The 18,332-nt window shown below is 44.7% G+C and overlaps 2 protein-coding genes across 3 annotated transcripts in view; both read left to right on the top strand.

Annotated features, from left to right (window-relative positions):
* APBB3 (amyloid beta precursor protein binding family B member 3) overlaps nt 1–1,791 on the top strand; it is an 80,873-nt gene extending 79,082 nt beyond the window's left edge. The window contains exon 13 of the mRNA XM_069969809.1: nt 211–1,791. Coding sequence (XP_069825910.1) covers nt 211–438 — 228 coding nt within the window. The 3' untranslated portion in view covers nt 439–1,791. The remainder of the gene's footprint in view (nt 1–210) is intronic.
* Nucleotides 1,792–5,601: 3,810 nt separating this feature from the next.
* Nucleotides 5,602–13,852, top strand: SRA1 (steroid receptor RNA activator 1). Of its 2 annotated transcripts, XM_069954111.1 has the most exons (5): nt 5,602–5,686; nt 8,270–8,392; nt 10,738–10,958; nt 13,270–13,378; nt 13,564–13,852. In XM_069954111.1, the coding sequence occupies exons 1-5, from the start codon at nt 5,662–5,664 to the stop codon at nt 13,761–13,763; spliced, it is 678 nt and encodes a 225-aa protein (XP_069810212.1). In that variant the 5' UTR covers nt 5,602–5,661; the 3' UTR covers nt 13,764–13,852. The 2 variants fall into 2 exon arrangements, with proteins under 2 accessions (XP_069810212.1, XP_069810213.1); XM_069954112.1 differs by lacking the exon at nt 8,270–8,392.
* Nucleotides 13,853–18,332: the final 4,480 nt, after the last annotated feature.

Here is an 18,332-nt window from a genome sequence, read left to right as displayed (position 1 = left end):
AGACCTGCAGTCTGGACAGGTAATGTATGAAACAAGGGCTGCAAGGACATCGGTAATGATGTCCCTGCAGCCCTCGCTAAACGATAATCGGGCCTGGGAATAGGCCCAGTTTACATCGTTGATCGGGCCCTGCTCGGCCCGTGGAATAGGACCCTAAGGTTGTGTAGTGAAATGTAAATGTTGCTAACCCCATACATTTGTGTTATATAGGTTCAGTATCAGAAATGTGTGGTAGCCTCATCATCAAGGATGAAGTCAAGAAGTGGACCTGGAAAATCTCTCTTGAAAATAAAGAGGACTACATCTGTAGACTCTCCAATGTCACCCTTCAGTTCAGCCGGCCACAGTCTCCAGAAGAATGGGGGGACAACTAAACGGAGAGGAGTCATGGCTTTCTTTGAAGCCTTCAAGCAGCGTCATGTCAGGCATACTCCTTAGAGCAGGGTAAATCTGCAGGAATTGTCACCCCCCTTTTTTTTTTAGCTACCTGCCTGTTTTCTAGATATTTTAGAATGTTTGTTGTTTTCTGTAATTTCAGATTGAATACATACGTTTATTATATCTACTTGATTACAGGCTAACCCAGGTGCTGAAATTCTGTATGCTAAATTACTAATACTATGGTACACGAGAAACGAGGGACGGCATCCATGAACTAGACTGTGGGTCTTATGTAGAGTAGCCAAGGATGTCCTGCAATGATGCTGTAGTATCTCTGAGGGTCTCCAAATGTACTTCCTCTCAAACGTGACACCTAAACATCATTACTGTTATTGGATAGATGATTGGTATACCTTATTAATTTATAGCAGGCAATGCTTTGTTTTACAGAAATAGGGCTCCAATTTTAAGTTTTTAAGGGGTTCTCTGCTTTGAACAATCACTATTTCTGAAAAGAGTTCCTTGAATCACCATTCCCAGCGATCCAGCTGTAATCTATGGGCAAGCCTGGCAGAAAGTGTTCTGTTTTACTGCAGCGCCACCATAGGTGACAAGAAGCATTACACAGCACCTTTAGAATTCAATGGGTTGTCTGTGTAATGCAGGACAGAACAAAGAGATGCTCATAGGAACTGCCCTCCACTTTGATCAAAAAATAAGAGTCCTACACAAAGGACACACATGGAGTAAGGCCCCTATTACACAGGGCTTGATCCTTGCTCCCCGCTCGCTGCCGGCGCTATTACACACGTCGGCAGCAAGCGGGTAAGAGTCGGGGGTGGGGGGAACTGCGGGGGCAGCGGCTGCCTGGGTAATCGTCCGGGCAGCCCAAAGAAGATAGCAGTGGTCTGCTGCTGCCGTTCCTATTCCACAGAGCGACGACAGCAGATTCTCGCTATCTTAGTCATTTGTCTTTAAACATGTTGAAAGACAACGATAGACAATGATCAGCCGACATCGTTCATATCAAATGATCGTTGTCTGCTATCACATGAGACGATTATCGGCCGTAACGGGGCGATAATCGTTTTATCACTTAACTTAGATTTCCTCAACAGGGTAGATAACAATGGTTTTATAAACTGGAGTTTCTAAGCTCATCACAGTGGCGGCTTTATGCAAAAAGACTCTGTAGAAGTAAAATAGGGGACAAATGCATAATAAAATGTATTATAAAATGAATAGTTACAAAATATTAGACCCTAAGGCCCATTTCACACTGAGAAAAAACGGTGAAACACTGCGGAACACTGAGCATGGCACGAATCCCTCCATGCTCAGTGTTCTGCAGTGTCTGAATGGGAGGGCGCGCGCACTTCCGCTTCATCCCCTCTCCGCTCAAAGAACTGACATGTCAATTCTTAAAACGGAGAGCGGAGGCGCGTGCGCCCTCCTATCCAGACACTGCAAGACACTGAGCAGGGTGGGTTGCTCCGCTGCAGAATTTTCCCATTTTTGCTCAGTGTGAACTTGGTCTTAGGGTCCATTCACAATGAGTAAAACAGTCGGAAACTCTGAGTGGAACCCCCGCCGCGGACTCTTGTAGCAATGTCACCTGACACCGAGGCAGGCGGGAGTCTGCAACAGGAGTTCCGCTCTGAACTGTTTTACTCAGTGTGAATATACCCTAAAACAACATGGAACAAAAATGTACATGAGGCATAGTGGTTGATGGCTATAGAAGCAAATGCATGACTCACTATTGTTGATGAGGTCTTCTGCTCCACACTGCCCTTTACTCAGTTTTTGTAACATAGATCTCTTACGTTCCTACAGAGGTAGAGGAGAATACTGACATGCATACACCTTGCACTCCTTGGTAATCCTTTGTGATTTTTTGTGGTCACGTAGGGCATAGAATCATATGTTCTAAAAGGTTTAATTGTCTAGGGCAGATTTTCATCCTTGGTCAATAAACAAGACACTATTGGACTGTACTTGTGACCTCTACATACTGTAGACAGTTCAACCGTACTTGTGACCTCTACATACTGTAGACAGTTCAACCGTACTTGTGACCTCTACATACTGTAGACAGTTCAACCATTTTGTAGGCTGATGATAACTAGTGAAGGAATTCGCAATCATAAAGTGCCTGAATATCAGTAATAAAAAAGGACTGTATGTACAATAAAAGAAATATACAATAAGTCAAGCATGCAAAATGGCTGCCTCCAGTTCAAGGGACAAGTCCAAAGCTGGTGTCAGGAGGTGATCACACCCAAATGCCAAGCTGCAAGTTGACCCAACCCGATGTAAAAAACAGATGTAAGGTAATCTAGTGTTAACAAAACTATTTTGTGAAATAGATACTATAAGTGTTTATCCTGATCAATGTGTAAGGTCCAGGACTGCACTGTAAAATACGCTTTAACTGTAAATAAATGGACCACTAGTTTCTCAGTGGACTTGTTCTTAATAAATTTTGGGGCATTGGAAAAAAGTATTGATGTCGACTCTTCTTTTCATATGTCAAAGTTATATCTATGTAATAAATAACTTTAATAATCAGAGGTGGGTTCACTATCATGTTCATAGGCATATGGGAGGATATTTTCGATTTACAGAACATTGGATTAAGCTTCACTATCCTAACCCATAAATATACAGTATATCTTGAACTGAAATAGTTAATGTTTGCTTTTACTTTCACTGTTGAATATGCTCTTTTTACATAGCAGAATAGATCTTCAGTACTTAAACCCTTCCCGTCAGTAATACGTATATATACTTTCCTACTGCACATACCCCGTGCAGTAGGAATGTACATATACGTTTCTGACTGAGGGGCTTACTGATCTGTGCGGGATCGCTCACATCAGTGTGTCCGGGGCCGGAGGCAATGAGAGGCAGCTGCGATCCTATATCGATCTATAGCGATTGCGGCGTCTAAGGTACTCAGTGACAGAACAAGCATCTGTCACCGAGTGATCGGGACCCCCGCAGCATGTACCAATGGGTGGGGGTAATCCTCTTACCTTTGTCCTGTCGGTAGTGTAGTGTCAGGGGGTCAGGGGGGATAGTGTGTGGAGGAGGGGGGGTCAGAGGGGATAGTGTGTGGAGAAGGGGGATCAGGGGAGATAGTGTGTGGAGGAGGGGGGGGGGGGTCAGGGGGGATAGTGTGTGAAGAAGGGGGATCAGGGGGGATAGTGTGTGGAGGAGGGGGGGTCAGGGAGGATAGTGTGTGGAGGAGGGAGGGTTAGGTGGGATAGTGTCTGGAGAAGGAGGGGTCAGGGGGGATGGTGTTTGGAGAAGGGGGGGTCAGGGGGGATAGTGTGTGGAGGAGGGGGGGGGTCAGGGGGGATAGTGTGTGGAGGAGGGGGGCGAATGGCGTAGTGTGTATGTGTGTGTGTGTGTGTGGGGGGGGGGGGCGCTTTTATCAAGATTCGCCCTGTAGTCAAAATTACCTAGAAACTGCCCTGTTGGACGCCATTAGAGGAAGACTCTTTATTCAGCGTTTGTTGGCATGGCCCTCCCGCTTCATTCAGTCTGGCAGCTTACTGGATAAATTACTGTTCAGCTTCATGGACAGCAAAAAGGGCAATTTATATAATGACTGCAGAATGGAATAATTTAGAATATCTACTTAAAAAAATGATAAAATTGACGTTCATGGAAAATAACCTTACTTTTATCAGAACAGGCAACCAGGTTATATTCCCACAGCGTCTTTTTGTGGAACACAGCCCAGACCATATAGAGGCTGCCGGCGCACCACGCTATATGTTGGCATCCCTTTTTGACAATGTATACCTATGACATAACAGGTTAACACAGTGCAAGGCCAGCCTTTCTGATACATCTGCAGTGACCCCCCCCCCCCCCTCCCACCATGAATAGATAGTTTCCAGCACATTAAAAAACATAATTGCCTACTTTTGAGCACGTTTTTCATAAACCCTCTCCCTTTTAGGATGTATAAGAATATTATGTTTTAAAAGGGGTATACCGGTATTTCTTAGTTAATAGCTTATCTTTAGACTATCAATATAGAATTGGTAGAGGTAGGACTGTAAGCATCCCCGCTGAGCAGCTGCTTGACCTCTCCACTATCTACCACGCATGCTCTGTTCATTCAGTAGCAAAATATGTACAGTATTAATGTACCAGGTGGCACATTGGTACCATTAAAAAGGTCTGGAAATATAGTTAACACAGATAAACAGATGAAGCACCTAGGACTACCAGCTGGTCCAGGTGTATTCGTTCCATCACATTTCTGCTGTCAAATATAGTGCAGCTTCATCAGGGAATGATATATGATTACATATGATCAATGATCACTGGCAACAAGATAAATCAACCAGTAATGAGGTATACAAACTAATAGCAGAACAGATATCTAGCACATCCTTATACTATTAACCAGACATCACCTTGGAAGATATGCAACAGCAATATATGGGATGAATACACCAGTATACTGTAATATATAGTATAAACTTATAATAGAGCAGATATGTAGCACATCCTTATACTATTAACCAGACATCACCTTGGAGGATACGCACAGCGATATATATAGCATGATTGCACCAGTATGCTGTATTAGTTAGTATATAGGATAAATGTAATAGATAGTATATAGGATAAATGCACAAGTATGCTGTTTTAGATAGGTCACTACCACAAGATATTATATAAAGGGATGTCTAACAGGTAGATCTATTAGGGATATTACATAAGAGTAAACAGATCCTTTCTGTGTTTTCAATCCACTCCTGGTTTTGGTTGCTATACAGCCTCAAATATACCTAGTGTGAACCCAGCTTGGTGCTCTACTATTACTATTGACCAGTGTGTTGGGATCTGCCATTGTATACCTATACTTCAAAAATACACTGTAGGGCTATGTTTACACATGGTATTTTGGTCAGTATTTCTGTCAGTTTTTACAGCCAAAATGAGGATTGGAACTGACAAAGAAACATTATAATGGAAAGATTTGTACAGCTTGCCTGTTTTTAACCCACTCCTGGTTTGGTTTAAAAAAAAAAAAAATACTGACCAAAAGACTGAAGGAAATACTATGTGTGAACCTAGCCTAATACTGTAGTCACTATACACTGGTACAACACAGCGCCCAGTAGGCAGAACATGCTGTGAAAAATGCGGACAAATAAAGTTTTGAAGATCCAAAAAAAAAAAAAAAAAGCATCCACGAAGCAAAAGCAGCAGTGACAGCGTGGGATTTCCTGTCTGGCAGAGGAGGAGGGAGAGATGGCTGAGCTGTATGTGAAGCCGGGTAAGAGCAGGGTGAGGAGCTGGGGGCTGGTGGTCGGGGGCAGAGGGCAGGAGGTGGTGTCCATCACATGACTGTCCTCACCAGTGCTTACAGGGGGTGAGGGGGCAGCACAGATCACTGCCTATAGATTATTAACAGGGAATCTCTGGGGTGGAGGGAGAGGGACATCCCTGACCTTATGTGTACTGTATGTTAGGAGAGGAACTACAAGCACCAGCATTCCTCCAGGCATCAGTTGTTGTTGGTAGGCACAGCAGCCTTACTATGTTCATAGTGGCCCCTCATGTTACTCAGTGGGCACAACATCTCCTTAGTAAGCAGAAGCGCCTACCACCCTGGCACTCCCCCAGTGCATGCAGAACCCCCCACATTGCTCTCTAGTAGGCCCAACAGTACCCCAAGGTCTCTATCCCCATAGGCACAGAAGCCCCTCATATCACTCTCTCAGTGGGTACCCTCCACATTGCTGTCTCTGGTGACCCTCATATAAATTTCACAGTGGGCACAGCAGCCCCCCCTATCATTTTCCTGGTGGGATGCAGCAGGCCCCCACATTGCGGTCTTTGGTGGGCACAGAAGCCCCTTCTATAAATACCAGTAGGCACAGCAGCTCCCCATGTTACTCGTCCAATATGCACAGCAGTCCCCCATATTACTCTCCTGGTAGGTACAGAAGCCTCCCATATTACTCTCCTGGTAGGTACAGAAGCCCCCCATATTACTCTCCTGGTAGGTACAGAAGCCCCCCATATTACTCTCCTGGTAGGTACAGAAGCCCCCCATATTACTCTCCTGGTAGGTACAGAAGCCCCCCATATTACTCTCCTGGTAGGTACAGAAGCCCCCCATATTACTCTCCTGGTAGGTACAGAAGCCCCCCATATTACTCTCCTGGTAGGTACAGAAGCCCCCCATATTATTCTCCTGGTAGGCACAAAAGCCCCCCCCCCCCCCTACACACACACATTAATCTCCTGGTAGGTTCAGAGCCCCCCACATTACTCTCCTGGTAGGTACAGAAGCCCCCCCATATTACTCTCCTGGTAGGTACAGAAGCCCCCCATATTACTCTCCTGGTAGGTACAGAAGCCCCCCCATATTACTCTCCTGGTAGGTACAGAAGCCCCCCCATATTACTCTCCTGGTAGGTACAGAAGCCCCCCACGTGACTCTCCTGGTAGATACAGAAGCCCCCCCCCCCCCCATGACTCTCCTGGTAGGTACAGAAGCCCCCCCCCCACATGACTCTCCTGGTAGGTGCAGAAGCCCCCCCCCCCCATATTACTCTCCTGGTAGGTGCAGAAGCCCCCCCCCCCATATTACTCTCCTGGTAGGTACAGAAGCCCCCCCATATTACTCTCCTGGTAGATACAGAAGCCCCTCACATGACTCTCCTGGTAGATACAGAAGCCCCCCCACATCACTCTCCTGGTAGATACAGAAGCCCCCCCCCCATGTGACTCTCCTGGTAGATACAGAAGCCGCCCCACATCACTCTCCTGGTAGATACAGAAGCCCCATACATGACTCTCCTGATAGATACAGAAGCCCCCCCCCCCCCCCCCGTGACTTTCCTGGTAGATACAGAAGCCCCCCCCCCCCGTGACTTTCCTGGTAGATACAGAAGCCCCCCACGTGACTCTCCTGGTAGATACAGAAGCCCCCCCACATGACTCTCTTGGTAGATACAGAAGCCCCCCCCCCCCCCCACGTGACTCTCCTGGTAGATACAGAAGCCCCCCCACATGACTCTCCTGGTAGATACAGAAGCCCCCCCCCCCCCCCACACACATGACTCTCCTGGTATATACAGAAGCCCCCCCCACGTGACTCTCCTGGTAGATACAGAAGCCCCCCCCACATGACTCTCCTGGTAGATACAGAAGCCCCCCCACATGACTCTCCTGGTAGATACAGAAGCCCCCCCACATGACTCTCCTGGTAGATACAGAAGCCCCCCCACATGACTTTCTTGGTAGGTACAGAAGCCCCCCCACATGACTCTCCTGGTAGATACAGAAGCCCCCCCACATGACTCTCCTGGTAGATACAGAAGCCCCCCACATGACTCTCCCCATGGACACAGCAGGCAGAGGGTATGTACATCAGTAGGGATGATTATTAGTATGTGTCACTCCCAGTGTGATGTGTACAGAGCAGGTAACACTATATGGCTGGGTTCACACACAGTACATTTCAGGCAGTATTTGGTCCTCTTGTCAGGTCCTCATAGCAACCAAAACCAGGAGTGGATTAAAAACACAGAAAGGATCTGTTCACACAATGGTGTAATTGAGTGGATGGCCGCCATATAACAGTAAATAACGGCCATTATTTCAACATAACGGCCGTTGTTCTAGAATAACAGCAAATATTTGCCATTATATGACGGCCATCCACTCAATTTCACCATTGTGTGAACAGATCCTTTCTGTGTTTTTAATCCACTCCTGGTTTTGGTTGCTATGAGGACCACAATACTGACTGAAATATACGTAGTGTGAACCCAGCCTATAGCTGCAGTTTCAGTATGTGACTGGATGCTGCTCTGTTGGAAGCTGAATTTACCCTTTTTTTTTATAGGCAACCAGGAGAGGGGCTGGAATGACCCTCCCCAGTTCTCCTATGGCTTACAGACTGCAGGAGGTGGTAAGCGTACCCCTCTGAATAAGAGAGTCCCGGCTCCCCTACAAGGCTCTCCGGCAGGTAGGAGAGGAGGCCGCCACGTAGTGACACTTATCTCTGACTCAGACATCATCCTGGAGTAAAGCCCTGTCAGTACACAATGAATCATCATTGTGCCAAGACTGCTAGTGTTAGGGACTCACAGAGGGCGGTTCTGTGTGGAATTGTCCCTGTCATTTAGCAAAACTGGTCTCAAACCCGACAGATCAGAACATGTGACATGTCTCTGCGATGTCAAAAGTTTTTTCATATGGCAGGAAGACTTTCTGTGAGCTAAGTTACGCTGCCATTATAACAACAGCATAACATAGTGGCAGACATGGTTCCCAGCGGTCTGTTACTTATTTTTTGCAGTAGTTTAGAAAATCTTATATGCCAAGCACCGCCAGAGAAGAGTCAGTGGTACTCACCCGCTAATGATTGACAGGTCTCTGCCTATTCACAGTGATAGAGAAAAACAGTTGTCACTCCCAACCTCCCTGTCAATTAAAGGGATTATCCAGGATTGGAGAAAATACAGCTTATTTCTTGCAAAAACAGCGCCACCCCTGCCCTCAGGTTGTGTGTGGTATTACAATTCAGCTTCATTCATTCTAGTGAGCTGTAAAACCCATACCAAGGACAGGAGAGATGCTCTTTCTGGAAGAAAGCAACTAAGGCTCCTAATGAATATCCGTGACTCTTCCCCTAGCAGTGATTGGCATCTGCTGTGTACTGTTGCAAAGTTTGAAATAAGTGAGAGACCACTGGAAACAGCATGTCTTCCCTTATGTTATCCTACAGCATGACTAAGCTTACAGGTTCCCTTTAAGCTGGCCATACATTTTAGCTATTTGGCTGCCAGTTGTCACTCCCAATCCCCCATCTGCATACTTGGATGAGTTGTATTATAAATGGTGGTAGTAAATGGGAGGGGTAACGCTGTCTTATACAGGGCAGCCTATCTCTCTTGGGGAAGCTAAACTTCAACATGCCAGACTGTTGCTGGATTGTCTTACAAAATGTTTATTAAAGGAGAACTCAGAGCAAAAACTATTTTTTAATATGTTATTAAATAAGCAAAGTTAGACAAATTCCTAATATACACTAATTATGGGAAATGCACATATAGTGCTATTTCCCTCAATTTAGTAGATCAGACAGGCTTCAATTTCTCTTAAAAAAAAAAAAGTGACTTCACGACCCGGTCTATACCTTAAAGGTCCAGCAGGAGGCGCAGTATATGTAGAAAGTATATGTAGTGTAATTGTCCCTGTGCCCCCTCCCCATGCTACTTTGTGCATCTCCCTCCCTCCCCGTGCTGCCCTATGCCCGTGCATTTCCCTCCCTCCCCACGCTGCCTGGTGCCATGCAGAGGGGTTGGCGCTTCTTATCTACCGCTCACCCCGCTGCTCAGCACTGGGCACCACAGGGAGAGAGAGATGCATGAGCAACAGGCAGCACGGGGAGGGAGGTTGATGAGTGTATGGGCAACAGGCAGTATGGGGGGGGGGGGGTTCCACTACATATACAGTACTTCCTACATAGATTTCTACTCCTATACTTCTACATACACTGCGCTCCCTGCTGGACTCTTCAGGTATATCGACCGTCACGTTTTTATTAGAAAAATTGAAGCCTGCCTTCAATTGAGGGAAATAGCACTATATGTGCATTACCCATAAATAGTGTACATTAGGAATTTTTCTAACTTTTGCTTATGTAAAAACATAAATAGATTTTTTTTTTCCTTTAAATGGGCATGCTTGTACAAATGTGCATAAAAATGGGCATTCTCAGGGGTGGGCTTCAAAGTGAATGGTGGTGCAACTGATGGGGATCGGTGGGGGCTGTGTCCAGGACCTCAACCCTGGATGTTGTGTTTTTTTTTTTTTTTTAATAATCTATAAAGGTCTTCAGGTTCTTTACTGTGGACTAATTTAGAAGAAAATCCCGGCACTCACCACTTTCATCATCATGCAATTTTATTCGGTTCCATAAACCACCTCAGTGTGAACAGCTGATAAACCGAATAAAATTGCATGATGATGAAAGAAGTGAGTGCCGGGATTGTCTTCTAAATTACTGTACTGGGACTACGTTCTTTTCCTCGTGCACCACCTGTATACACACAATGCCACTCTGGTCCTTTTTCCACTTTACTGTGGACTGTCTATCTGTATGTATTCAGCCTTTAGATTGGATTGTAGCTACTTATATGATAGGGTGATGGGTAACCTGCCTCGTGTACCACTATTTTTAGGCACATTTCATTCTATTTTTGGACAAAGTATTTAGTTAGGGACTTGTATCATTTAACACGTTGTTATTTTATTCCATGGTCTGGATAGGATGTGGATCTCAAATCTTCAATGTTTTTGTTTTAGCGCCTCCTGCATCCTCCGTCCCATCCTCCACCCCACCACTGATGCCGCCACCACCTCCTAGCAGTAATATTGGCCCACCTCCTTCAGGACCCATGAGCTCGCCTCTTATAGATAACGGGAAGAAATGCTCCAGTCCAGCAGAGGACCAGGTTTCTGTCAACGTAAAGGACATTTTGACTCCATTGAATCAAGCCCTGGAGGCCTGTAAGGATTCCATTAAGGTGAATAAAGGTGCTAAGGTGGATTTTTGTTACACCTTGCGTTGATTTTTACCGCATTGTTTTTTTTGTTTTTTTTTTACATATTAGTGTTGCAATTTTTTGTGGGCTACAGAGTTCTCCCCATACATTGTCATTGTAATGGTTCTGGAGACTTTGTACAGGTTTTTAGGAAATAAAAAAATTGACTGGATGTCTGACGCTGATTGGGGTGTTAAATCACACACCCATTCGACAAGGGAAACGGTAAGACCCATTTGTCTATTGCCATTAGGAATAACAGAGAAATTGCACACTGCAAAGTGCAAAGAGTTGTCTTATGGGGGAGTACTTACTTAAACAGACAAGTCAGTAGCTGTTGGGTTCTTTAAAGGGGTACACTGGCGAACATATTTTTTCTTTCAAGTCAACTGGTTTTAGAAAGTTATAAAGATCTGTAATTTACTTCTAGTTACTTAAAAACTCAACTCTTTCAGTACTTATCAGCTGCTGTATGTCCTGCAGAAATCTATATAACTATCACCATCTATCTTTAATTCTAAATCCTTTAATGGTAACCTGTATGTGTTAGTAAATGGTTCCTGTCATCTTAGTTACCCGCAATTATTGGGGGAGCGCAGGTGCCGACAGAGGTATGCCAATCTAGGACACTTATCGCATATCCCATAAGTGTTCCCTAGGATTGATATACCCCTGAAGTGACATATACTGCAACCTTGGCTGATGCTATCATGTGTAAGGGCATCTTAAAGAGGTTGACCTAAAGGTCCTAATACCCCAAGCGAATATCGGCCATATTTGGGCAATTATCGGCTGTTACGGCCTATAATCGATTGGTATAATAGATCCTGTTAAAAGGCAACAATCAGCTGACATGCACAATGTTGGCTGATCCTTGTCTTTCAAGATGTTGAAAATTTTTTGAATGATAACGACGGTCTGCTGGCCGTAACTCCGTGTATTAGGATTAGCGGCAGCAGCAGCGGAGCACCACTATCTGCTATGGGCTCCGAGAATGATCTTTAGATCCCGTACCCTCCCCACCCCCTGTACCCGCTCGTTGTCAATGTGTGTAGTAGCGCCGGCAGAGAGCAGGAAACCAGGAGTAAGCGAGCACTGATCTAACAGGTCGGCGCTCGCTTGCTCCTCACCAACAGCCCATGTAATAGGGTCTTAAGTGCTTGTCTGTGTTTCCTGTTGGGGCTTATGAGAATTATAGAGGGAGGTCCTCTGCATAAGACTCCTCTCCTACCTATGAGTCAGAACTATCACTGTAAGGGTACTATTACACGGCCCGATAATACCTGTAAACGAGCGCCGATCTGCTTGTTTACTGGGACCAATAATCGTTTAACAAGGGCTGCATGGACATTGTTACCGATGTCCTTGCAGCCCATGCTTAAACTGCATACATTACCTGTCCATGGTCCAGGGCTCTTCTTGCGGTCCGCTTCTCCCCAGATCCCGCGCTGCATCTTCAGAGCGGCCTGTCTCAGCTGATTGGCCGATCAGCCTTTCACTGGCCGCGCTGGTCCTGGACAGTGATTGGCTGATCGTCCTGTCAGCTCAGACAGGCAGCTCTGTAGCTGCATCGCTTGGGATCTGGGGAGAAGCAGAGCGCAAGGGGAGCCCTGGACCATGGATGGGTAATGTATACACTTTGGAGGGCTCCTCTTGCGCTTTGCTTCTCACTGGGTCCCGCGCGCTGCAGCTCCAGAGCGACCTGTCTCAGCTGCACAGCCAATCACTGGCTGCGGCGGTCCTGGCCTGTGATTGGCTGAGTGGCCTGTCAGCTCAGACAGGCCGCTCTGGAGCTGCAGTGCGCGGGACCCGGGGAGAAGCAGAGTGCGAGAGGAGCCCTGCAGCATGGATAGGTAATGTATACAGTTTGGAAATCGCCCACCGCTATTACACATAGTGATGCGCGGTCAACGGCCTACAATTATAGGTCCATACCTATATCAAGATCAGCCAATGATTGTTGTGTTTATTACACAGAGCGATAATCGGACGGATAGGCCGTGTAATAGGGCCCTAAGAACAATTCCTTTCTGGCAGATCCATTTCTTCTTTGTATTACATGGACAGCCAGTGATCTAAATAGCTGCCAGTTCATGTCTCTTTCCTGGGCTTCTCTAGGTAGAATCGGCTGTTTGCTGAGATTGTGGCTCAGGGCTATTCGATTTTCTCACTGGTTTTGAGGCAGTCTCTTAAGGGAAATACAAGTGGAATAAAAATTTTTTGTTATTTTAATTCTTGTTTACAGTATTTCTTTTAATCCTTTAGAAATAATTGTGCTTTTTTGGCTTTTTAGCCTCAAGTATTTACCGACATTAGACGGAGGTTAACTGTGTTAGAAGAAATGTGGAACAATGGGAAGCTGTCCACATCTGTACAAAAGAGAATGAGCTTATTGGTAAAGGGTAAGCCCTCGTTACATCAGTCTTTTTCTCATATTTTTTATTGTAGTTTTATCAACTTTGTTGTGTTGTGGAATTGTCACTGATCAATACAAATGGCGTTTATTCAGTAGAAATCCACTAGTAGTGTATTTTCCAGTTCCCTTCTTACATATACACTAGTTATGGCTATTTTCATTACCTTTTAGAGCTGAAGAGCCAGAATTTGGATTCTGCAGATGAAATTCATCGGTCTCTTATGGTTGATCATGTCAACGAAGTCAGTCAATGGATGGTGGGAGTAAAACGTTTAATCGCTGAATCTAGAAACCTATCTCGGGAAGATCAACCTACAGGAAATGTGACTCTAGCAGATACCACTACAGACTCTTCCCCGCAGGAGTCTTAGGAGGAGCTTTCATTGGTGCTGTTAAAGAAGCACTCTGGGGATTTTTTTTTACAGTGCAGCATAAGGTTGTTATTAAATAATAAATGACACATACCTATTTTAGTTTATATGGCATACACGGGCTGTCTGCTATCCAGATTCCCATTCACTACCGATACGACTCTCAAAGTAAGGTGACATTTTCAGGCCAACATTTTCCATGATGCCTCAGGATTTGTAGAGGCAGAGAGAGTCCTTAGTCCTGAAGTCCTATGTGCAGCAAGTGATAGCTCAGTGACAGAACTTCTGACTATAGAGTATCATATGAGATGCAGTTTCATACGACACTCTGGGCAACAGAAGATAGAGCCAGTGTGAGTAAATAGAGATATATAACTTGTATGGGCTCACCTACTGTATACTCCTGTTTTTTAGATACGGGCCCATTTACACTACAGAATCAGAGCTGAAATTCCGCTGGGAACCCCCCGCCCGCTGACTCCCGTCTGCTATCTTTTTCAATGGGATGCGCCTGTCCGGTCAAAGAAATGACATGTCAGTTCTTTGAGCGGAAAGGTGCGGAGAGTGAAGGCAAGCGAGGCCACCCATTAAAAGAAATAGCAGACAGGAGTACGAGGGCGGGGATTCCGAGTGGAATTTCGGCGCTGACTCTGTAGTGTGAACAGGCCCGAAGGCAGAAATAATTTTTTCAGCAGGACACTATACATGGGGGCACATTTGGAGGAGCTAGGTTGGGAGCTGCCATAGAGTCATCTGATGATGATGTAATCCTGTAGTTCACAAAAACCACGCCTCCTGTTACTCATGAAGGAAAAACCCACAAAAACCTAGAGTGCTTCTTTAAACATTGCTATGCAGTCTGTATATAGTATCAGAGTGGTAATCTGACCATTACCAGTCTGACATAGTCTTTTTGGGTTACTTTTTGTTATATTTTCCGTGGTGCACCGAACGCTGACGCTAATTTATATTTGATTTCTAAACAATTTGGAGTATTAGATTAAAGCTCCTTAAAGGGGTAATAACCATTTCTTTTCCTTTTTAAATCAACTGGTGCCAGAGATTTGTAATTGACTTCTATAAAAAAAAACCTCCTGTCTTCCAGTACTTATCAGCTGCTGTATACCCTGCAGGAAGTGGTATATTATTTCCAGTCTTTGCAGTGCTCTCCGCTACCACCTTTGTCCATGTCAGGAACTGTCCAGAGCATTAGCAAATCCTCATAGAAAACCTCTGTTACTCTCCAGACTGGAAAGAATACACCACTTCCTGTAGGACATACAGCAGCTGATAAGTACTGGAAGACTTGCGATTTTTTTAAAAGAAGTCAATTACAAAGCTCTGACACTTTCTGGCACCAGTTTCAATTATTGTTGCTGAACTACCGCACAATATGGGGCTGGCTTTATAGTTCATGCTGGCATCATTTACCACTATAAGGCTTGTATCTATGCACATAGATTATTATCTGATCACTCTCAGGGACCAGTGTTTTTGGGACTGAGATTACAAGGTGAAGGTTCCTTTATTGCCAAAAGTGAGAATGTCCATTAATCCTCTTGGATATAGTAATGTTATGGTGGCACTTGATTCATTTTACCAATTGAAGGCACACAATCATTTTATTGATTATTGGATTTTACTTTCTGAGCTGGTAACAGCAATGAAGAAAAAGGGAAGTAATGTATGTAAGAAAGTATTACACAGCGTAATGCTGTACTACATGCTTCCTTATAAAAGTACAGTGTGGAAACCAATAGTATTATATACAAAGGGGGAGATTTATCAAACATGGTGTAAGGGCTCGTTCCCACTGAGCAAAAGCAGCTGAATTTCTGCGCTGAATCAGCGCTGAAATTTCAGCCGTTAAATAGGTGCAGAGCTAATTTACATTGTGTTGAATGGAAATTCTGCTCTGCAGTTCACACAGTGGAATTTCCACACTGAACTAATCCGCTTTCCGCCAGAAGAATGAACATGTTCATTCTTCCGCTAGCGGAAGCCTATACAAATCAATGGGGCTCTGATTTTCTGTTTCAGCACTGAATACGCGCGTATTCAGCGTGGAATACAAGCGGAAATTACTCGCTGAATCAGCGCGGAAATGGGTAAAAGGGGGGGGGAGGAGGATTCTAGTATATGTTCTGGTATAGTCTAGTTTACTCACCAAATACTCGCTGAATTTCAGCGCTGAATGCATGCGGATTCAGCGCGGATTCCTCGAGTATTCCGCGCTGAATTTGTCAAGAGCTGATTACGAGCTGAACACTTTCCTAGCAGAATACGCAGGGATTCTGCTTACATTCTGCTTATATTCTGCTCGAAATTCAGCGTCAGTTGATTTCAGGCGGAAATATTTCCTTGCGTAATCCGCTCCTTTTTGCTCTGTGTGAACGTAGCCTCAAGTGAAACTAGCTCAGTTGCCCCTAGCAACCAATCAGATTCCACCTTTCATTTTCCAAAGAGTCTGTGAGGAATGAAAGGTGGAATCTGATTGGTTGCTAAGGGCAACTGAGCCAGTTTCACTTTACACCATGTTTGATAACTCTCCCCCAAAGTGTTTGAGACTCTGACCCTGCAGATTATCGCTCCTTTAGCGCCCTACGAAACCCATAGCACAGTCACAGATATTTTTTTTGCAGGAATTTATTTCACAATTTGGCATTTTAGACTGTTTTCTTGGGGTTTGTGGTTATTTTTCAATAAATTGTTGACAATTTTATTTGATCTCCTTTGTTTTATTTCCAGTAAGACATCTATTAAACAATACAATGTTCCTGATCCCTAACTTACAGCCATTTATAGTACTAATGTCTGGCCTGGCTACGACATTTAAGAACCACAGTATTAAAGGGGTTATCCAGCGCTACAAAAACATGGCCACTTTCTTCCAGAGACAGCACCACTCTTATCTCCAGTTCAGATGTGGTTTGAAAGTATTCTTTCACTTCAATGGAATGAAGTTGCAAAACCCCATCCAAACTGGAGACAAGAGTGGGGCTGTCTCTGGAAGAAAGTGGCCATGTTTTGGTTGACAGCACAGCAGCCAGCATTTTCCGAAAAAAAGAAGAAGAGTAAGAGGTAGGCAAGAGCCAGAGTGGAGGACATGCCAGGCTGTTCCTGCAGGTCAAGGCTGGAGATGTGTGAATCATTTTGTTTAGAATTGAAATGTTCAGAGATTTGTGTGGAGGAGGAGAGACTTGTGTTACAGGCCAGAGTCCTTCCATCTCTATACTGACTGAGAGGCATACATTGTATACCTGCTGCTTAGTTCACATTCAGTGGGCTGGGTGTGGAGATGTGGTGAATCAGAAGAAATATCATTAAAGCCCATGTTTGTTCATATCTCAAGAATTAAACTACATCCTGGTATTCTATGGCTGTAGTTAAAGGGGTACTCCGGCGGAAATAATTGCTTTCAAATCAACTGATGTCAGAAAGTTATACAGATTTGTAAATAACTTCTATTAAAAACCAACAAAAACTACAAAAAAAGGATATGCTTAAAAATATATTTTTATTATATCAAATACTTAAAAAATGTCCATAAGGACACTAACAATGTATAAACAAAATATCTCCAAATGGTGTGTAGTCAAACAATAGAGGAGACGTTACCGTACAGTCCTAACTGATATCTGGGAGTTCTGTATAGGTCCACAGTTGTTCGTCCCACGTTCAGTATAAGTCATAGACTGTCAGTAGTCACTATCGCCTCTAGACTACCACATAGTACTAAATACATAAACCAATAGTCATCAACTTTGCTCCTCAATGTCGTTGAACTATATTTGTCCAGTTCAGGTCAGTCAAGGAGATCAAACAGACCTCCTTCCCAACACGTTTCAGCATCACAGTCGGTATGCATCATCAGGGGCCAACGCAGGTAAAAGGTCACAAAGGTTCGTATAGAACAAATTAATATCACACAATCACAAAGTATCTGACAATTTTAACACACCAGTGACTGTCATGTGTGTACTATGATCCACCACAACATCAAAGGGTAAGTGGCACTTGTATTACGCCCCCTAATGACATGTATGTATGTGGTGAGGTTATACATGCGCTGTAAAGTCCTGTACTCACTGTACCATTTTCCGGATGACCACAGGATCACTGTCCCACCACACCAGTGAAAGTGATGTTCCCGCCGATGCTGGAGAACGGGAGGACATCTCCTGTCACTTGCGCTTGCTAATGGTCCTGACCGATGCGAAAGTCTGTACATATATGGATCTTAGACCAGGATACATGTCTTAACATCATAACACCTTCACTGGTGTGGTGGGACAGTGATCCTGTGGTCATCTAGAAAATGGTACAGTGAGTACAGGACTTTACAGCGCATGTATAAAGGTAGTTGAAAGTGCACTGCTGTACCTTGCTACCTTGCACCATCGCTGCCAATACTACAGCAATGTATGATATCTCCGTCCCGGGACTGGCTCCAGGAACGGGACTTGGCGAGATGGGGTAAGTATTCGGGGCTGTAGCGGGGGGTCGGGCGGCCTTCACCCCTGGTACAGGGGGTGACGGGTTCCCTTTAAAGAGAACCAATCATGGACG

Source organism: Dendropsophus ebraccatus, chromosome 1 (genome assembly GCF_027789765.1).
Source record: "Dendropsophus ebraccatus isolate aDenEbr1 chromosome 1, aDenEbr1.pat, whole genome shotgun sequence".
Taxonomy (NCBI): Eukaryota; Metazoa; Chordata; class Amphibia; order Anura; family Hylidae; genus Dendropsophus; species Dendropsophus ebraccatus.
Note: the sequence above shows the minus strand (reverse complement) of the source record. Positions and strands in the feature narration are given on the sequence as shown.